This window comes from Melanostigma gelatinosum (genome assembly GCF_949748355.1).
Source record: "Melanostigma gelatinosum genome assembly, chromosome: 5".
In the NCBI taxonomy this organism is placed as follows: Eukaryota; Metazoa; Chordata; class Actinopteri; order Perciformes; family Zoarcidae; genus Melanostigma; species Melanostigma gelatinosum.
The window spans coordinates 16,682,715-16,709,270 of NC_136638.1; the positions used below are offsets into that span (position 1 = coordinate 16,682,715).

General features: G+C 42.3%; 1 protein-coding gene across 1 annotated transcript in view; it reads right to left on the reverse strand.

Moving 5' to 3' along the window:
* trpc7b (transient receptor potential cation channel, subfamily C, member 7b) overlaps positions 1-20,751 on the reverse strand; it is a gene marked incomplete at both ends in the record, with an annotated part of 36,719 nt that extends 15,968 nt beyond the window's left edge. Inside the window, 7 exons of the mRNA XM_079269188.1 lie at positions 274-538; positions 1,527-1,760; positions 3,263-3,479; positions 8,095-8,259; positions 9,913-10,095; positions 14,269-15,031; positions 20,258-20,751. Of these exons, the coding sequence (XP_079125314.1) occupies positions 274-538; positions 1,527-1,760; positions 3,263-3,479; positions 8,095-8,259; positions 9,913-10,095; positions 14,269-15,031; positions 20,258-20,751 (2,321 nt within the window). The remainder of the gene's footprint in view (positions 1-273; positions 539-1,526; positions 1,761-3,262; positions 3,480-8,094; positions 8,260-9,912; positions 10,096-14,268; positions 15,032-20,257) is intronic.
* Between the last annotated feature and the right edge of the window lie 5,805 nt (positions 20,752-26,556).

The window sequence follows — 26,556 nt, forward strand, 5'->3', positions numbered from 1 at the left end:
TCGATCTCTGCCACTGATCGATGACTGTGGATTTGATAAACCCAGCAAACAGTCTCATTAAGGAGGACATTGACCATTTATATTATCCAGGGGAGTCTCTTCTTCTGTGGTCTCACATTTAGATGGGAACCAAATCAGATACTTTGGAAATTAGATATTTTTAGCATTAGCTGAAGTTTGTATAAAACATGCAGGCATGAAGATGTAAATACTTGTGTCTAAAACACAACCACCATCTAATCACAGTCGCTATCTCAGCCATACATTACTCACGTGGTGAAGGCAGGATTGTACTTGGCTCCCAGGTAGTACGAGTACAGGTTGAACATGCCGATCATGAAGGCCACAAACACCATGATGAAGATGACCATGAACTTGAAGATGTCTTTGACCGTGCGCCCCAGTGAAATCTGCAATGGGCCGAAGCTCTCGTTTGCTGGCAGGATGTAGGCGATGCGCGAGAAGCTCAGCACCACAGCGACGGCGTACAGGCCTTCTGAGATGATCTGGGGGTCTGATGGCCGCCACTTGTTCCTGGCTGGAGGACAAGAAAGACAAAGACGAGCGGCTGAGTACGGTGTTAATGTGTAATGTGATTGGGCTAATGCAGAGTCAAACCAGAGATCGTTCGGTAATTGTCAGATTTTGTGGGGAACTGGTTTCCCAATTTCAACAATAAAATAAGTCCCCATTTCAGATTTGACCAAATTTAACATTTTTACACTGAATACGACCTGATGCATTAACTATACAAGTATAGCTTCAAAACTAATGTTGAAATTACATTTCTAATCATCATCCACAGCTGCATTTGTGGATTTAGAATTTGAAACTTTTTCTGATATCCGATTGAAATATTTGGTCTGAGTGTGGTTTGCAATCACAGTATTTTTTTAATGTGCATTAAACCCTATTGTGAAAACCCTGTATTCCTCTGGCTTGATAAATATTATCAGCTGTACATAATATCTCCTGATATGTCATTACAGAGTCAGACCACCAGATGACAGCACTGATGAAGGTTCCCTTAGCAGGCCACTAAGAAGTGTATTGTCCAGCAGTTGGGGTAAATATGCAACAACGACATTTTCAATTAAATGACAAATACACCCTCATCTTCCAGTGTCCCAGCTCATGTTTTTTGTTGTTCATGACATTTTTACACAAATACTTATCTGATTTGCTTATCACTGACTGATTGTGCACAACAACGATTCAAGCCCCTCATGAAAGCTTTTACATTTTATCTCATTGTGTGAATAACTGGCCTCTCTTTGGAATGTGTTTTTGGTAGATAAGAAGTGAGGCAGTTTGAAACACAATATATATATTTTTTCAGATTAAATATAAATTGAGACATTTAGCTATCATGAATAGTGGTTGTCACAATGGCAGAGAAAACAAAGGAGAGCGCCAAATAACTCACACAGACTCCGTCCAAGCAATCTCTGTTGAACACCAGAGAAATCAGTACACTTCTAGACATCTTCAAAGCCTTTCATCGTATTTTTGGAGTAACTGCTTACCGAAAGTGAAGTAGGCGACTTCGTCAGGCAGCAGGGCGGTGCTAATGTCTTCGTCTGGTACGTGCATGTCCACATACTGCTGGGCTTTGGTCGCTTTGAGGAACGCCATGAAGCGTGCCGTGAAGGAAGCCACAAAGATGGACAACATGCCAAAGTCCAGAACATTCCACAGGTGCATGATGTACTCTCTGGGCCCGTCGGTCCAGATCTCCTTACATTCTGACCAAATCATACCTGAGGAAGGAGGACATACAAATACATGCACACTGCAAAAGGTCAGCTCTCAAAAACATGAAATAAGGCAATAAAATGAGGGAAATTTATCTCGCTAAGATTTTGTAAAACACTTAAAAATATCTAGTCTCAAAGAGCCCACAGGTTTACCGGTACAGCTAGACCAAAAACAAATACATTTGTCTTGATACAAAAAAAAGGTTGAAAAATGTGCTTGATTTAGCAAATGCTAGTGACATCCTCTTATGTAAGGCTATACGTTTAGCAACTATATCTTAAAACCAGTACAGCTAGACCAAAAACAAGTGCAAATGTCTAAATACAAATGAAAGATCAAAGACCACACACACACACACACGCACACACACACACACACACACACACACACAATCACACACACACACACACGCACACGCACACTGCCATTCTCTATTTGGAGCTAAAACAAGGAGAAACTTGCTGACTGAAAAAGTGCCCTGATCAGTATCATCTCTGTAACAATTACCGGGCCTTCAAAGCATGCTGCTGGAATTAGAATTACCCTGCTCTACCTGAGCCACCACTCACTGCACACACACACAAACAAACAAACATACATATGCACACAATGAAACACACACGCACAAGCACAAGCTGCCAAAAATGACCACGGATGGCCAAAGAATGGTGCCACCACACGTAAACAAACAAAAACAGGAGCATATGTGCACGGACAGACCACATATAATGTTATTAAATGTGTGTGTTTGTAGATGAAAGGAAGCACATCAGCAGATGGGAAGCAGCTGAGGTCTGACAGATACTGCCATGGGCTGTCTATCTGTTGAATATGTCTGTCTCACAGCCGTCAATCTGTGTCTTCATGCCTGTCTTTTCGTATGCCGTACACTCCACCCCTCCCTTAACTTTCATCCTTTTCTGCCATTTTTCTTTCTCTCCATCCCTCCCTCTAATATTTCCTCAGCACCACCTCTCAAGTCAACCTCCAACTTTCCCTCCAGTTTATCGTTAGAACTCAGCATGTCCACTGCTTCAACAAGTCTGGCCTGTGCCGCATCCAACCAGGAAACTTCTATTCTATCTTAGGAAGATAAAAGAGAACGAATTGTTGTATTGCCATTGTCTTTCATCCACTTGGTTGGTATTAATCTTGAATTCCGCCTCATATCAGAGTTGGGCATAAAGGTTCACAGAGTCTTTCCACTTATTTCCAGTTATTTTGGATTAGCATCAAAAACTTTGGAAATCTGAGTTGAAACATCACCATACACTCTTGCTTGCATGTTGATTAATTAAATTCATATTAATAAAAACTAAATATTCTAAGGAAATCCATAAGGAAACCTTTTGACTGTTATATATGCCGTATCAAGGTTATTTCTTGTCACGATGGAAAATCTGCATGAGACAGAGACTTTCTTTTTTGCATTTGAATTGGCTGCAACTGTGCAGAATTTCAAACACTGCCACTGTGCACCATGTGTGTGAGAAAGAAGACTCACCCAACACCCACTTCATGATCAGCATCTCTGTCCAGGAGAACTGGGTGGTCTTGACCCTGAACACCTGTCGCGGGTGGTCTGTGATGGTCTCATTGGGCAGGTTCTTGACACCCTCAAAGCGGTCAGAGGCGTTGACAACAAGCAGACCCAAGAAGATGGTGAAGGAGACAGCGTGAGCTATGAACTTCATGAAGGGGCTTCGCAGGATCTGACCAAGCTGGAAGTGAGAAGATTTAGGATATAAGAATATGTTCCATTGTGCATCTGTGGTTTCCAAACAAATACTATTTAGGACCAAATGATGAATGAAGGTTAAAGAGAGACGAGTAATGTTTGTTTAAACACCCATTTACAGATTTGTGCACATTTGGGGGCAGCGCAATAGGTGAAAAGTTTCCTCTGTAAAAGATTCAAGGACATGGAGCAACATTTGCATTCCAAATGTGTTTTTGGTCTCAACTGACTCTTAAAAAAAAGATCCACCATGGCAACCAGATAATTGCTCACTTTGTCTGTCTTTTGGACACACATTGTTGTTATCACACTGTATAAATAATTGAGCTCTGACATATGTGTTGAATGCATTTCCTTTCTCATAAATCATTTGCAAAGCTGATTGAAAAACAACAACACATTTTGAATCCTGCATCGTAAACATCCATGTTTTCCTGGCTCGTCTTCTTCTTTCCTGCCATTGCTTGCTCATTGCTGTGTTTCCCGGGCATTAACACCACCTGTAGATCAGTGCAATAGTGTGAAACCGTTGGCAGCAATGTGTGGGGAGCCACTTATAAAAAGGAAAACAATAGCACTACAAGGGGTCAAGAACTACACATGGTGTTTTTCATGTGCTGTCAAAGCCCTTACATGTCACTGCAACACACATTAACGTTTTTACTTGTCATACTAGTATAACGATTTTGTTCATTTGTGTTTGCCAATACAACAACTTGCAAAAATAGTTTTTGTGTCAGGGAATCAGACTATTGATACCCGCTTGACTGGTATTTTCTTTGAACAGTTAAAAAATTGCAGCCAAACAAAACATTGTTTTTTATTAACTGAGCTAATCAGTATTCACGCTTTATTGCAGAGTCCCTCAGATTTTGTCCCTCAGAGATCAATAACTGAACAGCATGACTAAACAACCGTTTTAGCAGGCATACGGCAGCTGTTGTAATTCATGACTGTGGAATATAATGCCAGAGTAACTAGACGCCAAACAATCAGCAGAGACGATGAAAATGCACCATATGGGAAGAACGGAATGCAAAGTGGTGCTGCACAAGGAACATTAAACATGCCACCACAAAAATATGCCAAGACACACAAATACACACACACACACACACTTGCGATGGCAACATTTGCCACTGCTGTGTTCAATATTAACTACCCACAGGCTATATCTGCTCTCTGCATGCGCAGTGACATATCAAATTCAATATCAAACTGTTCCCATGGCACACACACAAGTAAACCATGTGGGGAGAGGTTGTCTGGTGAAACGTAACCCTGCCAAAGCTCCTCTAAACCTCCTCTTGCCACTGGGACGGCTCTGCCTCTGTGCTGATAAGGCTGATCCATTTCAGCCCTCCGCTTAAATGAGATGGTCATCCTAGATCAGGGCTACTGCTGTGTGAGGCCTACAAACCCCATGGGTTTCTTCTCTTATCAGTGTGATGATGACAAGCGCTGATCTTCTCTGCTCCAAAGAAATGGTGGCCACTAGCAGCAGGCGCACGCAGGCTAAAAGAAAGAGGTTTACTAGATTGGAGCTGCTGTGTCCTTTATTATTCCCCGACATATTTTCCCCTGAGAGAAGCAAGCCTGCCGTGTGCAGACAGGCATCCTCTCTGAATAAATATTATATAAATATGAGCAAGCACCTTCTGTCATACTGTATATTGGATGTGCACTTTATGATTAAGGGGGACATTCTCATGCACATGATAGAGTATGTGTTCTCATTTGGCCGTTTTTCAGATGAGCCAACCACCAACCGTTCTGGGGACTGGGAGAGGCCCTGGCCAGTGGGGAGCTCCCCAGAGACCTACATACCTTCAAGGGCTTTTCTTCTATTTGTGATGTGAGGCGCCGCTCGCTCACATCTCCAGCTGAGAGATCAGCAGGCGGCAAGTTTGCAACAAGCCGTCTTGGCTTTATTTGTAGCATATTAATAAATAAACAACTTTGTTAAGCGCCACGATCATATAAACCAAAGCGAAAAAAAGTCTTCAAAAAAGAACCAATGTATCTGCATTGACACTCATCATGCAGTCTACCCTGTAAGTGTTACATTAAGATAAGTTATCGGTTGTTACTTCTCATACATTTAAGTGTAAGCAGCGTTATATTGTTGCAGCTGGAAAAGATGGAGCAGATGTTTAATCAACAGTAATGCGTTAGATTCTATAATAGATATCATGACTTGTGAGTAAACACACACACCCACGCTGTTCTCATGCTGTGTTTGTAGCTATACCTACAAAAACAAATGAGCTGTAATTATCATAAGAACCTTTTATATGACGATACGTTGACCCGTTAGGGCGGGGCAGCTTTCCAACCCTCATTCTTGACGCATAGAGTTTGATTAAATCACGTATTTCCCAGCACAGCTTCACCCAGACTAGAGGTCTACTCAGCCAGAGTGATTAATAACACCTGTGTGGGTGTGCAGGGCATTTCATCTGCAAAGTACCAGTATACACGCATCTCAAACTTGCACGACTAAATATATCGTAACTTACCACCAGTTACCTTACCAATAATACAATGATACAAGCCGAAGCAGTATAAATGTATAAACTGACAAACGCATGACGCTTGTTCTAGGAGGAGGGAAGCCTGACAGCCGCGTAGGCAATTTTTTATCAGTCGCTTTGTTTCACACATATTCCATGTTTCATCTCTTTCCTGTCACTCAGCGAGGGCTGGAGTGTTCTTGTGGGCATCTTTTAATACTTGTCCCATCACGCTCCGCATGTTTTCCCCATTATTCACCCTTTTCAATCAACGCGAAATATTCAATATCAAAATACACATCGGTTTTCCATCACCCCCAAAGCATATCTCATACATTTCTAAAAAGAGATTTCTAAAGCAATTACATCAGTGTTTTCTCTGTCTACCTTCGATGATTTACGACTCATCTTTGAACAACAAACTTATGAGTATCTTCTTCATCTCTCTCCACTGAAATGAAATGTAATATGGTTTTGGGAAATGGTGTTGTGGTGCCGTACATACAGAGAACATTATGAGCTGTAAGACATCAGCAATTGCTGAGATGAGCAGAGCAAAATGACATGATTAGTGGAGGGCACACTAAACCTAATCAACCAAAACACATCAAAGCCTTCTCTTTGCAACCTGCGACTGTCTCCATCTATGTCATTATCACAATCGTTTTATATATCTTTGTGTCTCTGTTTAGCTGCCGTCACATTGTTAATAAGCACGCATAAACATTCATTTTTTCTCTCAGTTATTCATTGAATTGAATTGTTTTTTTATTACCCCACCGTCTGTAATTCTGCTTTCTCAACATCTCAGATATCTATTTTCAACATTTACCTGGACTTTTAAATCAAGTATATCATACGACTACCACTACTACTACTAATAACAATAATAAGAATGATAATTAATAATAGAAACAATGATACAAAGTTACAAGGTGAAAGCACCATATATTCATTTGTTATTCATCCACGCATCTCTCTCTGCTGCGTCACAAAGTAGCAGACTGTGACACACACGCTCGGTTGGTTGGTTGATTTATAATCAAATGTACTCGCATGCACACACAATAACACAGACAGGGGTTTTCGTGACACAGTGATTAGGAGCAGCTAGTGTCTCATGATTGAATCCATGTCTCGGTCGTGGAGACGCTCTCAGCATCCTTCCGCACACTTGACATCAGCTGCTCTCTGTCTCTCTCTGTTAGTCTACAAAATGGCTAATTCAAAAATCTTACTGAACAAGAACTATTCAAAGGTCCTCAACACCGTTTCTGAATCTACCTTAGCGCACTCGACACACAACCACTTCATGAGGTAAAGGATTATCCGGGTTAACCAGCAGATTTGCATAACCACTCATGCAGTGCCTGTGTGCAAGTCTCTGTGCGTCACTTTAAAGATTATAATTTACTTGATGGAGTATTAACAAAATGTGATAAAGTGCTTCAGGGCCATAAAATCAAATGGTGATAATACAGTGATTTTTAAATCGGAAATCAGTATGTTTTTAGTCACGCTCGTCATTTTGTATTTGAGGCGAGTCCAAGCTTACTACAATTGTCCCATGAAAAGAGAAAACAACAAGCCACAGCTACAGGAAAACATCTTTGACTCAAAGATACAGTCGATTTTAGCTGGAGTAACCCTTTAGCGTGTAATTGTTGTCATTACAGCAATGCTAATGTTAGCATGTTTCTAGGCACTGTAATAGACTGTTAGCGTTTAGCATTGTGCAGCTGAGGATGACAGCTTAGAATAATGGAAGTTGAGCCATATCTGTTCAAATAAAGCCTGAGATGAGTATAATCCTGATTTAGTTAACACCTCGGCCTTGTCTAACCCTCAGGCCAAACTTCACTGTTTTTTGCCCAAAGGATCAAATATTTTTCACCAATCAAACTACTTAGTTGTCTTGTGTTTAATGAGCCTTTCAGCTGTCTAGGTCTGTTTTTGGGCTATAGACGTTCAGTATTGTTGCTACAGCCATGCACTGTAATGCAGTGTTAGGAAAATAGGAGCTTGTAAATGGCACAAATGTACTTTTTGTGTGTCTGCGTTACTCAAGAGAATACGTGTTCATACCTTGCTACATGGCATTACCCAGTAGGCAACAGCCAGGAAGGGCAGACCTACGGCGACCCCCAGCACTGTCCAGCACTTCACCCCGACAGACTGCTGCCTCAGACCGGGCAGGTTCTCGTACCAGATAGTCAGAAGCTGCTGCTGACAGTTAGGATGGGCAACGAACTGAAGAGAGAGAACAGAGACAAGAAATTTAAATCAACGGGGAATATAAAGGGAGAGGAGATAAGGATACAGTGAAAGGAAAGAGAGAGGAAGAGGAGAGCAATTAGCGAACAACCATTGTCAGAGATGCAATACAAATTTTTCAGATTTTTTAACAGATCGCTTCAGGGGTCTGTAAAGTCTTTACAGCAGCAGCACATTGAGCAAACACCATGCCAGTCCAATGCTCCACTGATACGGCCCAGTGGTCACAAAAGGATGAATGTAGCCTATTTGCCAGGCTTTAGAAAATGAATAAGGTTGAAAAATATACTTTATTCATGAGGAGGGCTTCTGGTGGTCAAGTAATTCCAAAGTAGCTGAGCGTGTCGGCTGCTTTTCAATTAGGGGCACACCTATTGAGTATTCATTGTAATCAAAATATATTACTCACTACATGTTTGTATTCGCGGCTGCCACTTGGCTTCATTTAGAATGAAAATGTCAACAAGCAGGTTGTGAAATCAATTTACTATACACGATGCAAAAAGAAAGCATACAGCACATAAGAGGCACTGGGTGTTTCGACTAATTACTGAAGCATGTTTTCTTTATTAGATAAGGCTTGGTCTGGCATTTCAGCATCTGTTGCCGACTTCACTCCAAGAAAGGAATAGAGATAAATGAAAGCCTCCACTGGTCTTCTGAGGAAGCAGGAGACGGATGTTTTTGTTGCAGCTGGAGGAAGGATGTGGAGCAATCGATGCTCAGTAGGAGGTTGACGAGTGTAACAATCAAACTCTAGCACTGTCGTTAGTGTAAGATCTGAGTAACAGATTACGTCTTGTCACACCTGCTCTCCCTCGAGTGTCGTCAGCCTCTTGTGTTTTCCCCCTCCATCAATCCGTCCCACCTCTTCAACAATCAGCCTCGGCCATCACATTCAGAGAACATTTATCTGAGCTGACAACCGACATCCTCAGCTCCTATCCGCCGATGGAAACGCACACACACACATAAGATGTGCGCACTCAATCGTTTCTACATTCAGAGGGAAACCACACACACATCTATTCTGTGTGTGCTTTTTACCACAATGTAGTATTTCATTGACGACTGTAAATATTGAATTATTTTTATTGGATGCAGGCAAAGGGACTGCTGATGTGAACTAGCCTTCCAGCTAACTCGGGTACATACATGTTTGAATATTGATTAATGTACATTGTCTCTAAAAATAAATCATATTTATAAAAATATACACATACACATTTATAACAGACAGCCTGTGTTACAATTTGAAAGACCTGTGTGTTCATGAGGCTGGGAGTGTCCTAGAAATATTATCAGGCTGCATTATGGAGAAATGTAGGATCTAGTATTTTGGATTGGTATTTCCGTTTTTAACGTGTGTCTTACAAGCCCAATTCTTTCTTTGGCAGTCCGTGATGTGCGAGGGTAAGAGGCGTATTCATGATCATTACAGCTGACAGTGGCATTACACATACAGGTAAAGCCCAGTTTATTTTTTCTCCATTGTTTATCATATTTTAGTTTTGTATAGTTTGGCAAGGTGGTCCTCTGAAATGTCTTACCCAACATTATGTTAAGTGCAACTGACACGACCACGAGTTTGGTTTAATCGGTCCATCGGGTCATTTCCGGTCATCCTACCTTCTTGACCTCGTACTTAATGGCCAGGATGACCCGGCTGAGGCAGGGTCGGTTGTAGGCGCTTGGAGGGCACTGGTCCACGTCGCCATTCAGTATGGCCTCCACTTCCTCCGTGTTCCGACAAAGGTCCAACACACCCACCACGAAGTCCTTACACTGCATGGACAGCTTACGGTATTCATTCTGGCAGGGAGAGAGAAAAGAAGGAATAAAAGACAGAATTAAAGAGAAACTTGGCTCTAAACCGACTTCAAACAAGTAAATCATTTCAACAATAGGTTACAGACAACGCAGTATTCTTCAAATGTAGCCATCTCTTGACCACCTACTTAAGGCTTGAAACCGCTTCTTCTGCCTTTTGTGTCCGCTGTCCTTTTTTGGGAGTTAATGACTTGCGATATGCCAACGTCATAGAGACAGTCATTATCATTTGCAATTATAATATGGCTTGATTGTAAAAAACTGAAAGGCTGATAATGTGATTTGGTTCACGTTCATCAGTAAAATTGATTGAATTGAATGCTTGCATACCAGCACTTGGGTGTGTGTTTTCTTTCAGTTTTTTTATCAGTTAAATAGAAACATTACTATTTTTGATTCTTTAAACCTTTTTGTTGACATTTTTGGTGGAGTGGAGCTAATAGTGAAGGCCTACTCCACAAGTCATTAAGCACCTCAATCGTTCGTAGCCGTCCTTGTGCACAGAACATAACTTGATGGAACCAGATACAAAATAATATCATTGAACACCTGCATGTTAGATAAGGTTGGTCAAAAGGCCCGTCACTGTCAAGCATCTATTGGCCCTTTGGGGGACTTGGAGGAGAAGGAGGCGTTTGGTGTGTGTCACCACCTTTAAGCTGCTAAGTGAAAACAATCAATAACAATCACATGACTGTTGACATTCAGGGAAAGGAGAGCGTCAGGGTAGTGCCAGTACAAGAATGTTTTCTTAAATCATAGGACATCATAAGACACGCATCAAGAACAGACACGCACATACAACACACACATGCAGCATGTGTGAAAATCCAATCACAATTCAGGGTATGTGCTTTGTGCCTTGGGGAGCTGAGATAAAGGAAGGGGGATGATTGGAGATTGAAAATAGAGACTGAGCAGTGTGAAGCAGAGTGAGAATGGTTACAGATGAGGGAACTGGGAGGGACATGAGCCAAGCCTCAAACATGGGGAGAGAGAGAGAGAGAGGAAGATGTAAGATGGTGGGATGAGAAGAAGAGAGAGATACAAAGAGTTTGTATTACTGCACTTCAGTGGACATTCACCACCTGTAGAGCTGTTTTTCACTTTCTCTGTGGCCGTGTGTCTTAATTTAAACTAAATTAGACTAAAATGTCTATGACGCAAGAACAGAGTGAAATGTGATGTACAAAATTTAACAACACCCATCTCCGCCTCTCTCTGTCTCTCCCAAGGGTATGTAAGTGTGTGTGTGTGTTTTTATGAGAAATTGATGGGTCGTCAAGAAAATTAAGATGCTTTAATATAAATGTTAGGCTGTTAGGGAGGTCCTGATATGCCTGAAGCAGTCCCCACTCTCCACATAAGCCTCCAACATGAAACACTATCACTACTCTCATCTCTGCACTTTGACTTTTGCAAGTGTGGGTGAGAAAGTGGTGTTAGTGTTTGCTTGCACTTGACTGTGTGTACTGTACATACATTTCTTTCTCTCTAAGTGGATACAAAAGCTCTGTCCCATGCTGCATTCTGATGCTATACATATAGCATGTTAACATTGCAACATTAAGCAAAGAACTTTTACTGTGTTAGCATGTTAGTATGCTTTAGTGCACTAATCTCAAAATACAGTGGAGGCAGAGGTTGTTCATTCATTGAAGAGGCAGGGGACTCTGTCCCAAATTTAATGACAATCTGTCCAAAGGGTTGACCCGACAGAATGGACTGATGCCACTGCCATTCTCAGAGCCAGGCTGCTCATTCGTCTATGGGAACATGGGACACGAAGCATAACGGTATTCCTGGAGGAAGTACTTTATGCTCTCATCTTATTCTTACGTACATCTGGAGGCACAACCCACAAAGAAACATTTAAATCAATAACAACAGAAGACCATAGGTATGTGTGGCTATCATGCATTCATGTCCTTGTGAAACTCTCCAACTTCTCAAAGATTCTGGATTTAGAGCATTAATATAGAAGCAAACAACTAATTGCAATGTAAAGATATAGTGGAGTAATGTCTTCCTGAGCGGAGAATGAAGTCTATGTGAGTTGTAATCAGAGTTTCTCTGTGTTTTGTTGAGGTTGCCATGCCGACCGCCTGTGCTTGCATGCGAGTCTCTGTGTTGTGCCCCATTGGATGGCTCATGGCCAATAGATATGCTCTGAATTCTGTATAGAGAACCTCTAAAGTTGAGAGTTGGCCGGTAAATAATGTTTCACTCACAAACTGTACTGTCAAACCCAGAAAACAATAAGCAAACATTGTTTTGACAATAATTGAGAAAATGTGGTCCATGTCCTAGTTTGATTTCTCCTTATGAAACAGGGCTGTCTCAGGCTATTGGCACTCTCTCTTCAATTATTTGATATTTTAACGTCATGAGAAGATGATGTGAAGAACAGCCGGGAGACAAATAAAGAGAGAAGACAAGGGGTGATAATGAGATGTTAATGAGGCAGATGAGCTGCAACGATGTGTTGGAGCTCATCTGGTCCCACAGGTGAGCTCTTCTCATTAGTTTGTCTGGAGACAGGGAACAGAATGACGAGCAGAAAGGCTGACGGACAATTACAAAGGTGGGCAGAAAACAGAGAACAATCAAAAATATGCAAAGAGCGGAGGAAAGAAATGCAGTAGCACATGGGCGAACAAAGGGGGACAAATTAAGGAAAAAATGAATTGTTATGTCATTAAGCTATTGTTCTCTGATCGGTTCAATTAGATGATCCTGCTTTCTACATCAATGATCTCGACGTCCACATGAGACTCTATTGCTCACATAATGTCTTACAAATATCTTTCACATTTTCTTTTCTTGCTTTAGCTGACAAACATTAGATTAAAAATAAATGATTTTGAGCAAGTTGTAGTTAAGAACTTACAACAGGAATAGTTATTCAAATTTTGTTTTTGTTCCTTGTGAAGCATGGCTTTAAAAATCGGTTTGATTATTTAATTTCTTTATACTGTAATAATACAAAATATCAAATGCACGGAGGTTTGAAACTTTGCAGCCACAATGTGCAGTGTATGTTTTTACCACGCATACATACAACAACCCCATATCAACTTCATACATGTGTTTTTGCATTGATTTGCCATTTGGTTATATACATTGACAACAGAAACTTTTCTTATTGATATAGTAATAATGATTCTTTTTCTGTCGGCCAGCCGTACTGGTCGGTTGGTGACAATATCATTTTTTTCAAGTATGTCTGAAATGTGGATGTTCCTTTTTCTCAGGAAGTCACACAGAGTGCTAATCTTATCTGCAGCCCATTGATTTAAAACCGGTGCATCAGCTGGCACAGTGGAGAGAATCATCTCCCATTCCACCTCAAAGCGCTACTTAAAGCTTGGTTAAAACCTTCCACACACCTTCTAGTGGGATGTTTGCGCAAAGTGTTAAATCCACTGTAAAAAAACTGTTTAGTGACTTAAATCTGAACTTCCTGTGTGTTTCTGAAACATGGTTGACCAAACCATCACCACTAGCTTCCTTTACAATGCTCGGCTACAATGAATTTAGGGGTAGTGGGCTGCTCATATAAGAATTAATTGAACGCAAACAAATTGATTTGACAACTGAAATGGAATTTATTTCCATCACCATTGTCATTTAATGTGACTGCTGTGTATAGACCACCCCTTATCAGACACTGTTTTATAAAACATGTTAAAACCTGCTTAAGGAACGAGATGCAAAGAACGAGAATGGCCCCCACATTTCCGTACCATCATGTGATGTTGCAGGGAATTATACTTTCAGCTAGACTGATGGAAACCATCCCAAAATAATACTCTTAAAAATGTGCTCCGAGTGTTCTTTGACTAAACCTACCATCTCTACAGCTTGGCTCTCAATTGTAATTGGCTGACACATTTGTTGTACCACCCCTATTGTTGACAATAAGTTCCTTAATCTTGTTAGTGTTTGAGCAAAGCACTGTATGTATTGTGTGTGTGTCTTCTGAAGAAGAGCATCCCTCTTTTTCACCTTCCTCCCCTACGCTACTCTGCCAAATCTTCGTCAACCCGTGGCCCCCATATGGAATAATACGTTTGTGAAGTTTCGGGCATTTGAAAAAGCTCGGGGATAGAAAACGTATGGTCAAAGATGTTGAGAAAATAGAAACCACCGTACCTTAAACTCGGTCTCGATGTTGGCCAGTCTTGCCAGTTCATTGCTGAGCTCGAGGGCGGTCAGCACAGGGTCTTCACTGCTGAGTGACAGGTAAGATGCACTGGCCAGGCCTTTGTATGCATTCATCCTGGAGCGTGAGTGGCTGAACGCGTCTTGCTTCTGTTTCTCCATGCATTCGAAACACTGACAGAAGTAGTCGTGAGGCCTTTCAATGCGGGCCCCCTTCGTCAAAAGGATGTGGACGATCTCATACTCCAGGCAGTGAGAAGCCAGGATGATGGGCGTGACATCATGTGAAAAACGTGTTCCGTCCTCGTCGTAAGCGTAGAAGTCATCATCACGCATCTCCTGCTCCAGAGGGCTCAAAGCAAGTCGGAGACCTCCTCCAAAAGCAGGGTGGGCGAGAATGGCTTCAACGATTCGGACATAACCCTTGGAGATAGCCAAAAGCAGGCCGTCACCGATCCTCGCCAAACCATCCTTTTTTAGAAGCAGCTCAGTCACTTCTAGGTGCTCATTGCCCACTGCCAGCTGCAAAGAATTCTGGCCCATGTAGTCTACACAATTGAAGTTAAGGGTTTTGGACTCTTCCAGCATTTTGCGGACCACAGGAATGTTTCCGTATTCGGCAGCATCCAGGAAACGCTCCTCCTCTGCAGTGAGGGCCGAGCCACGTTCATTGAACATGTAGGCTGGGCCCCGCACTGCCTGGCGACGCCCCTTCTCTCTCAATGTGGTGTGCCGGCGTTGCATGGCCTCCACCCTGGGGACAGTACAGAGGAGAGCAAACAGTGGCGGAAATAAAAAAGAACAAGGATGACAATGATGAAAATTGAGGTAGGAGACAAAGAACAAATCAGAGGAATGAGTGATGACGAAGGAAAGAACAGTGGAGAGCAAGAGAGCAAATGATGGCGGCAAGAGCAAACGACAGAATCATTAGTCACATCAAATGGACAATGGTGTAACAGGGCAAACAAACCCATTACTGTCTCCCTATGTGGATATCCTCCGTGGACAGGAACTGGTCAAACACGATCAGCAGTGCTTAACACAGACTTCTCCCCTGACCCCAGAGAAAGCCAACCAATCCATCTGTGATGCATCTGTCTCCGGTCAAATCAATGAACTGCTTCCAGGGTCAAAGCTTACTGTGGGGCCATCTCGGGTCAATAGTTCTGATTGGTCAGAGAGAGATGAAGCTGTCACCTTAATTGGCTCTGGCATGACAAACTCACACTACAAGTGAGTGATGGTCGTTCCAAAGAGACTCTTTGGTTAGTGGCGAATCTGTCATTATCAACACATGCGTGCACACAGGCATGAACGTGTACATTGATCAAAATGTCTTTATTTGTTTTTCTTTCTACATGGAGCCCCATTTCCAGTGACACACTGTCAGATCCCAGCAGGACAGAGAAGGTAAAAACTATTCTTCATCAAAGGGGACTTGTCAAATATGACTAGCTGTACTTTGCACAAACAGCACCACTGGTAATCACAGTGCACTTTGTCCTGAAAAACACATTTCACTGGGACTATTGTACTCCCCCATATGTATTCTAGAGACACTTTGATCGGCCACAACGTCTGCATCTGCTGTGTGACCTGACACTCTGACCCAAATAGTGAAAAAAAAAGCCTTGATGTATCCCAAAGCTGGAGAAATGAGAGGGAGAAAGGCTGAGTGACAGTGAGTGGAGGAGGAGATACTGGATATGGGTACGCTTTGAAATGAAAAGTGGGAATGGGAATACTAGTGTTGTTGGTGGACAATGATTATCCAGAATAATTTGGTTCTCCAGTGTGAAATAATTCAGTTAGACTTGAGATTGAATTAATAAAATGCTCATATGACAATTGAAATAATTCTTGTTGAGTGAACGAAAAGGAATATTGTCAACCTGAATAACTTGAATAGCATAAGTAAGACCTGTTTGTAATTCAGGCTATTTGTGTGTGTGTTTGCGTTGGTGTGTGTGTGTGTGTGTGTGTGTGTGTGTGTGTGTGTGTGTGTGTACACAGAAGGCTGGGGATTGAAGGAAAAGGTGAAAATCTGTTCGTGGTGGAAACATTCCCTGGGGGCGTTAAAGGATGTGGAACTGAGAAGCTGACGAGAGCTCAGCAAGGCAAATCACTGTGGGAGAGGGTGGGAGTGTGTGTGTGAGAGCGAGTGAGAGAGTGAGTGAGTAAGAGAGACAGAGAGAGGGAGAGAGTGTTAGTCAGTGTGCGATAAAAGGGTAGAAAAGTTCTGAAGATTTTGATTTTCTTTTTACGCAATCAGCCGTTTATGCCTCAGGCTGCTAATCAAGATGACAAAAACCCATCTCTCTTTCTCTCTCACACACACACACACACACACACACACACACACACGATTGACTATCGCACGCATGAGGTGCATCCATGGACAAACATACAGAACGTGGACACAATATGCATCATCTGTAAATTGTGATGCACAAAGCATGTCGTGAACACTTCCTTAATGAAGCTTAAAAGGTTTTTGTTTGTCCAGGCCATTGTTTGTCATGATTTATGCTGTAGGTTGTACCCAACCACACACACATTATGCTGTAGGTTGTACCACACACACACACATCCAGATATATTTGTAAGCAATGGTAATATTCCTCATACATGAGTCGACAGTCTGGCTGCCAGCCCATTTAGATAACCTTATATTCAGGTAATGAATTGCCATTTTCCATCCCCCTCTAACCTCCTCTCCATCCACCTCTGACTGTTTGTGACTCTGATCTGAAATAGAATTTATTTGCATCATTTTTGTGCACAATTACAGTCACAAAGACAGGAGGAGGCAGACATAATGGATATGGATGGATATAAAGTGTCTGTGTGTGTGTGTGTGGGGGGGGGGGGGAGGACTAAGAGTTAGAAGAAAGATGAGTGAGTGAAGAAGGGATTGTCTATGCATATCTGCTTATTTGTACATCATATTATGTTTTACACTCAAGGACTTGTCACATTGTTGCAACCAAGATGACCAGATGTTATTCCCTACATGGGTGTAGCCAAACATGATGTCAGGCTACAGGGGTACACAAACCCCAAAAGCCCCTACCCCTACCACTACAGACGTCTTTCTTTCTGCCTGTTGAGCAGAAGTCACCTCTAATCCCTGCTATGGTTCACAAAACGAAGAAAAATCCTTTTCACCTTTCATTTAAATTCAGTGTTAATGGACTGGTTGGAAGTAACTTGCAATGTGATTATATGGCAACATTTGTAATCCCTAAACCAAACACTGCGCCAATTCAATCTGTTACAGAGTCGACACAGCTCTCATTTCGCTGCTGCAAGTTTCGCATTTCGCTGCTCAGAGACCCGCTCCTATTAACAACAAAACTGTCAGTAAAGACAGAAATGATCTCGCACCACTGCTGCTGGTGATTCAGACTACACACCATTGCAGGAATCCCCATATCCAGCCAAGCTCTTTCATACCAATGATACAGTATTTGGGTTACATTATATTGGCAAGCATTATTGACGTAAAGTGATATCGGTAACCCACCAATGATAAAGTAGATCCAACCGATTTGTTTTTGAGTTACATTATAATTGTTCATTAAAGTTACATTTAGGTGGCTTTGGGGAGTTTTGATCTGTAATACTTTAGAATTAGCTGCCATTGAACAACAGTCACACCTCTTATATCCAGCTGACAGCCAGAAAGTAATTGTTTTCATGAGCTATGTTGTTGAGGAATCAAGTCGAGAAGATATTGTAAGAATGTTTGAAGTCAAATGAATGAAAAATACCTGGATGGGGCAGTAAACCTAGAAACATGATGTGAGTGATGTACAGTAAGTGTAAATAATAGTGGGTTATAACAAGCAAAACCACATTTGTTTTTTCAAAAAGTGCCATTTAACACAGTTTTATTCTAGTCAATGGATTTGAGCACATATAAAGTGCTTTTAAATCAATGTTGGAGATGTGAGAGCAACAAATGTAGGGGAAATGTGTACTAAACACTTACAGTGCATTCAATGATAAATATCATGAACTATTTGTCACTTACTGGGGAACTCTTCTGTCATGAAATCTGTATAACTGTTTTACTCGAGCTAAACTCTCTAATGTTGGGCCACCAAGTTCATTATGTTCAGTTCAAGCAATCAAGTAGGTAATTTACCGGCGAACTGGAGAAAAAGAAAGGAAGAGCAGAAGACGAATCAGGGTTGAAATCAAATTTTGAGGATAATGAGTGAGAAGTTTAGACTCAGCAGAAATATTTTGAGAATGTGCCAACGAGTTACAACTTCATCAGTACACAAACATGAGCAGAATATCTTAAAGAGTTAAACTCTCAGCACTCGCTCTCTCTTTATCAAACACACACATGGACACTCTCTCAAGCAGTAAATTGCCAATTTTTAAGATCAAAGATGAGTTGCTCACCATATTTCACTGGTAATTTCACTGGTAATGAGATGTTCATCCTCTCTTACGCTCTCCTTCACACAGAGACACACACAAGCATCCAACATTTAGCAGAGTCAGGCATCCAGGAGAGCATATGCTTCTTTTCCACGCAAGGCCTTTTAAGTTGAACACTGGTGTATCAAAGGAGCAGACCAGAGAAGATCAAAGAGACAACTCTGAGGCCTGCCATTCGCAATATCTGATAGGCATAACTAAGCTGGCAGTGCCACATGAATAACCATTACGTGTCACCATTCATGTCCCAGCTGTCCCTCTGGATGTTTCCTGCATGGATGCAATGGACTGTGTCCTCCAAAACGGCCTTGTGAGCACTTATCTCACAGTAAAGTAGTTAAAGCAACATTATGCAACTCTTTCACCACAAAATAACATCTTCAATATCATTTTGAAGGTACACTGGCTTGTAATAAAGGAGAATGGCGGCTCTTTCATTCTCCATGAAACGCCAGTTTTTTTACAATGCACTTCTGGTGAGTGGGTACGATCTCCCAGGAGAAGTGCGTATAACTCTACGGCACAACATCACACGTATACTGAGAATACGTATACCGACATGATGGCAGAGGCGAAGAGACCGGACAAGAGTTGATCTCGGACTGTCATTTAGTCGTTAGCAAAAGCTTTAAAATAAAAGGCTTCAAGACAAGAGGCCGAGCGGACCTTCTCACTGTTGCAAGTCTCCAGTCTGCGTTCAAACTGGTCAAAGCACATGTGGTCATTTTTTGTGTGTGCGAGTAAAAATTGTGGGGATGTACTCTGCAAGCCAATTTCTGTAGTCTGCTCGGTGCCACATGGTTTTGTCCTGTTGACTCTCTCTTACTCACACACACACACACACACACACACACACACACGCATACACGCACAATCCCCATTGACTGATGCTTATGCATTTGCGCACCGGAACCAATGAAGATGCTCTCTCTCAACACAAGGACGACTCATGGAAAAGCTAAAAGACACACCAATTCATCCCAACTCAAAACACACTTCAGCACAAGCCAAGCTGAAATAACAGCAAAGTTCGTTCGCTATAGACTCAATTAACACAAATTGAACACATCTACTGCAAATGTTCCATTTAAGAAGGAACATCAGTTTGCAATTCAAGCAGTGAATGACAGAAAAAGATGTGACGACCCTCTAGTAATACTGATCCATTGAACATCACAGTCCAGTCCCATTGATGTAATTAGAACACAGCGTTTTGGACCAAAGCTGCAGCGGCTGGCTCAGGGGAAATCCTGCTGCTTCACTCCACTCTCTCCAACACTGACCTCTACTTGCTGACTTCCCAGGTGGATTAGTCACTGTTGATTCAATTCTCTCAACCCAGAACAGCTTTGCCATTTCTAAACTGTTGCTCAGCAGCCTCTTTGCATGAATGCAAATTGCAGAGTTTATATATAAGCACATGGACTCTACACAAGGCCGCGACACTGGTGACTTCTACTTATGTATCATGTCTCTGGGTGGATGGACAAAAGTTGTGGGTGGATATAAGAGGATGACTCACGTTTGCCTGCTTTCGGAGTTGAACCCGGTGTCGATGTGCTCAACGGAGTGGTTCCCGTGGTCCCCGTGGTCGGAGCCCTCCGGTGCCCGGTGGAGTCTCGGTCCGCGGTGCTGAAAGCTGTCAGCGTTCGCCGCGCCTCGTCCTCTCCACTTGGGGAACGGGTCATCGCAGCGGTCGAACAGCGCATCTGTCCGCACATCCTGCCACGAACGAAACGGAGAGCCGGTGTCCCCGATGCTCTGGTATAACTTTGGCGGTGTGGAATGTGGGGAGTCCCCGGTGTCCCGGTTCTCTGGAGACGGGTAAAGACACTCCGGAGTGGCGGGGTAAGGCGGGTCTGCGTCCCCCAGCAGCGGAGAGGCGGAGGAAAAGAGGTCCAGGGGCCGCGGTGAGGAAGGTGATCCTCGGGGAAGACAGACAGGCAGAGGCGGTGAGGGAGACTCGGACAGATGGGGTCTCTCGCCGCTGTCGGGTTCGTCTTCTTCGTCAAACATTGGGAGACTTCTTGAGCAGCATATACTCGAAATAGGTCTGGTTATGTGGCAGACATCTAACGATGTTCGTCAAAGTTTCAACAGCTCAAGTTTCTTCTGAGCGGCGCAGCAGCGACGAGCCGAGCCTCCACCTTTACACAGAGCGCGCGCACTAATTAGAGCGCACCGAGAGTGCGCGCGCAGGGAGCCAGCCCATTACACATTGCATTGGCCTACAAAAAAGATAATAGTCCTCACATGTACGATCGAGAAAAACTTGAATGACTTTGGATCTTTAAAACACAGATTTGACTGCGCTGTTCTCGCGAGCCTATAGGCTACACATATATATATATACACATATACACATATACACACATACACACATACATATATATAACTCAGTTGTCTTCTTATTGCTCGACCAGTGGTTGGTTAAAACTACATATATTTATTTAAGTGGTGTAGCCCAGGGGTGCCCAATACGTCGGTCGCGGAGGTAGTGCGGGTAGATCGCATGCCATTCAAAATAAATTTGATGTCCGCATGACATTTGCCACTTGATTTTCTAACACACGGGTCACCACGTATGCGCAGTCAACCGCGCGAGCTACTGCAAAACTTCAGCGAGCTAATTAGTTTGCCTTCCAATTTATTGAAAGCTGACATTCAGCTGAAGTCCAGGGCTCATGGACAGTATTCGCACAGAGGAAAAGTACCCAAACATGAGGAAATGTGATACCTGCTTGACTGTATTATTCAGCTCTACTCATTTATGTGAGTCAGCCTTATCCCACATGAAGAACATTAAGTCCAAACACTGTTCCACCATGACTGATGATCATATGAAGTCTGCTTGAGGCGGCTACCAGCAAATACTGTCCGGACTGTGCAACTCTGGCCAATCCCATTCAGTGCAAGTCATCAGAGTAAGGTAACGACCAAAAATGTACAGAATTGTATTGTGCCACAAGGGTTCATGCTGTTATGCAAGGTACGCCAACATATATTGTAAATATAAAGTATACTCAGTGTGTGTGTGTATATATATGTGTATATATATATATATATATATATATATATATATTCCGCATTTTTAATGTAGGTAGATCATTTTGACTTGGTCATTTTAAAAGTAGCTCACAAGCCGAAAAGGTTTGGGCACCCCTGGTGTAGCCTAAGTGCAAATTCGAGGTAACCACCTTTACAAGTATTTCCATTTTATTGAGACATAACTTACTCTACTACATCAGGGAAATGTAAGCTACTTTTTACTCTCTTCTTGTCCAGTAAAAATGATATATTGTCCAAATGATTTGATTTGAAGGTTTGTCATAAACTGAAGGATGACGTCTTCCTTTATGTACTTCTTAAGCTAAGTTAACTAAAGCCCCGTATAGAATATGATGCATTGCTGTAGATGAAACTACTCGACATATAAGAGTTAGAATAAGATCAACTTGAAACATCTACAGCAGTAAAATGCAGCATATTAATCATGGTTATGGTAAAACACTGACAGGCAACATTTTACTGAACAATGACTACTTTTACTTTTCATACTTTTAGTAAATGTAGCTGATAATATATTGGCATACTTTTACTTGAAGGTTTAGAATACTTCTTCCACCACTGCTAAAGACCAAGCACATTACCAACGTTTTACGCCAGAGAAAAACAAAAGAAAAGAAAGATGCACCAAGTGACCCGGGAGAGTGGGTTACTACCAAGCAAACTGCAGTAATTGTGTAAGCTACAAGTTAGTAGAGAGGCCATTGAAGGAGTTGGTGGTTGGTTGGGAAGTGAAGGGGTTAACATGCCCACCTGTTGTATGCCAATTACTTGTTCAGACATAATCTTGTTATTGCTTCAGAGAACAAGCAATACTTAAAGTAGCCCACATCTAACCTCAGTGGTAGGTTTATTTTAGAATACTTTCTTTTTAGGTTTCGACAAACCGGAACACAAAACCTTTTAAAGGGTCTCTGTCCTAAGATATTAAAAGGAAAAGAATAGTGTGTGTGTGTGTGTGTGTAGTCCTGTAATTAGAGGCAGAGACTTCCTGCAAGCCCACACGGACAATAACCAGTCCTGACCTAGTGCTTTGATCTATCCTTGTTTTCATGCACACACAAAGACAGATCACAAAAATCGAATCAACACACATGCCAAGCTGTTTTTACTGGTGTTTGCATTTGTGTAGAAAATAGTTCCCAAATCTGTCTAGAGTGAGGTCTGCACTGTAAATTACTCAGAATAACTGCATTTGGCAGCATATAGGCCTCATGTCTTTATACGCTTCAGGGTTTCTCTACTTACTTTTAGCTCACTTCAGCAAAGTGACAAAGTCATATCTAAGAAATGTTAAGATTTATTTTTCCAAGGGAATTAGGAAACCAAGGGAACGATAATATTTGAATGTCCGATTTTTACATCTTCCCACCATTTGAGCGATAGCTTTACAAATGGAAAAACCAGCAAAGCAGCTGCAGGAATAATTAAAGGGACCAGGGGTTTAATGCTCATCTCATCTGTGGTCTGATGAGTGATCATCACATCAATCAAATTCAGTGCCACATATCGCTATTTGTGCAGAACCAGTCTTACCCTTTTAGGAATATTAATAGATTGAAATTACTCATTTGGCCATTCAAAAGGGCACATCAGTATTGAATAATGGCGGGTCTCTCTGTGGGTTGAAGTTGTCTGGCCTCACCTCAATCCCAGCAGGAATTTTCTCAAATCTGTCACAGGCCGAACCCTTGCTGGGAAATCACTGATTGAGGGCGTTTATAAAAACTAGATACTTGAAAGTTTCAATCAAACAGCAGTACGTCCCTGACCTGTTTGATACAATTTTAAATTACAGTTTCACGACAGTAAAACACCACTTCAACACTCTCTGGCAGCCCAAACGTTAAAGTATTCTGTTCTCACTGTACATATTAAGCACACCGAGATCTGCAGAAACCATGTCCGATTCCCTTTACCTTCTACCTACGAACCAGATGAGAGCACAAACTGAAAATTCACCAGATCTTAACACCTGATTATACATTGCACACAGCTCCTGCCCATTCAAATAGGCCGTGGGTTATGGTGTGACAGCAGACCGTCTTCCTCTGTACAAGCCCTGCTGTTTCCATCACTAGGGGACTTGGTGTCCTCCCCCATCTGTGGCATCACCAGTTAGCTGCTTGTAGCATCTGGTAGAAACCTCAGCACCTCTCTGATAAATCCCTCCGGCAGCTCAGTCAGTCTTGTCTGTTGGACAAGCTATTGGAAGATTTCCATCCTCTTGTGACAGCAGATGTGCCAGTGTTGTGATGCCAGCTATCACTTACAGTGGAGGAAACCATGAGTTATAGAACAGAGGTTCAAAGTCCTGCCTCCACATTTCAAAGGTGTTTGCCTCAGCAACCCTATAAGTCCATCCGAGAGAGCTGAAAGTCCACCTGACATGATATTAAAATATTGAACGGCTCTGTCACGGGGTGTGGTGGAGGACTCAAAAGCAGACATGACCAGAAGCAGAGTGGAACGGGTTTTAATGAACCAAGAACACAACAGGACACTCACAGGCACACAGCAGGGAATCCGAGGACAGGACGAGAGACGAGAGAGGACATCAGGCAGGACGGGGAGGCAGACTGGGAAACCGGGAGCAGGACGAGCCAAGCGGGCGGGTTGACATGTCAATGATCTGGCACCGGAACAGGGTAAGCAGGGGAGTATATATATAGCGGCTTGAACAGGTGAGGGGAGTTGTGCTGATGAGGGAGTGCTTGATTAGTGATCAGAGGCAGTTGAAGGGAGTTAGGCTGATGATGAGGGAGTGGAGCTACACACAGACACAGAACACAGAAGGCAAAGCCTGATCGTGACAGGCTCAAGGCAACCCGTCTTGTTTTGTGGGTCAGAACTAACTTCCTCAATATAAAATAAAGACCCACTCGCTCCCTGAATCCAGGTGGCTTTATATTTCCTGCTTAACATATTTTCTTATGCAAATGTATGTGAACACAATTTTTAGAAGACAGGGCCGCACACAGAGTTCAAATGACAGATGGTAGAAATATGGTGACAGAAATCAATCATTCGATGGGCCACAGTCCCTTTTATCATTTTGTCCATTGCTGCATCTCTCCCGCTCTTTTTTACAACCCGTCCTTTTCATTTATTTGCTGTCAAATGTGCCACTCTCAGCTCATTTGATCTAGTCCAAGCTCCTATCACTATTCTATAAGGTCTGGAGACAAGTCTTCTGGGAGTTGGTCACAACCTGCACAAAACATGAAATACTTCACATCAGAGGGTTTCATTTCAGATTTACATTGACTGTTTTCATCATCTGTATGGAATAGAAACACAGTATATTTAGCTGAAACTGGTTATATTGTTGTTGAGGAGCTTTTAGACTTTCTAAAGCCAGAAAATGCCAATCCAGTGGTTTTGACATCACTTATTCTGGATTGTACAAAATGTTTTCAAATCCTGTAACAGACACAAGACACATACCATTCAGTCAGCTGGTCCATCATTGTTGGCTTTAACCCTTAATCCAAATATTAGGGAGTTAGACAAATATTTAGCAGTAAGATGGCTTCTTGAGGAGAAAAAATGTTGGGAAAAAACGGGATTTGTGGACTCTTATCAGACCATAGTGTGGCGTTTGAGTGACTGAATGTGCCAAAGAAGTGGTCCAGTGGTCCCATCTGTCACGGGTAAACGTGGTCACAGAGCAACCTGGCTTCCTGTCCGATTGGCTTGGACAGTGGTAATGTGTGTACAAGGAGGAAGGGCGCGAAACCCAATCCCTCAATCGACCTCGTGATCATTTTATTGGTAACTTGATCAATGACACGTCATGCCATCAACGGGGGCAGCTGTCCCCTGAGGACAGCAGATCACCGGCATGTTTCCCTACAGATTTGCTCTTTAGTTTACTCTGTATATGTTTACCTCGTTCTCTCCCTCTCTCCTACTCCAACCAATGAGATCCGAAGCAGCTCAGACTGAAATAGCGGGCAGATATTGGAGTCGATACATACTCTATGCATATTTTATACTGAGCGACAGGAGAGTCACTGAAGTGTTTAAAACTCCTGCCAGGGTTTGATGAATGACTTGTGACAGAGCATTTAATGAGGTATTCTGCCAACTAGCCTTTATTGAAGATATCAGACACTTTGTGTGTATTGTGTGTGTGTGTGTGTGTGTGTGTGTGTGTGTGCAGGCTTCTGAACCACAGACTCACACCAACGCTATTATGTAGCACACACACGCACACACAAAACCATGCAAATGCATGCAAATAAATGCTTTGAGAAAAATTCTCTTTTCGTAATATATTCACTTCTAATGCAGCAAATTGTGAATGGCACAAATTGTTCAAATCCCCTATACAGTCCTCGCCATTTATTATTTACATATAAACACACACTGAGATTCCCGGGTGCCGTAGAGAGTATGCAGCAGACACACACTGAATACCAAATGCGTCCAGCTGACATATACATTTATTTACAACCTAATGAGTATTACTAATATTATACTAAGCCATACTTCTCTCTCCTTGCTCCGGTGCATTCAATACATTCCCACCTTGACATGTGACTCCAGGTCATGATCAAAAGTGATGGCAAGATTTTCTGGTTCAGCTAAAATGAGCATTACATTGCATGTGTGTGTGTGTGTGTGTGTGTGTGTGTGTGTGTGTGTGTGTGTGTGTAGGTGTGTGTGTGTGTGTGTGTGTGTGTGTGTGTGTGTGTGTTATAGGCCTTGGTAGAGGCAAATTCAGCAGATGGAAGAATACAGGAGGAAAAA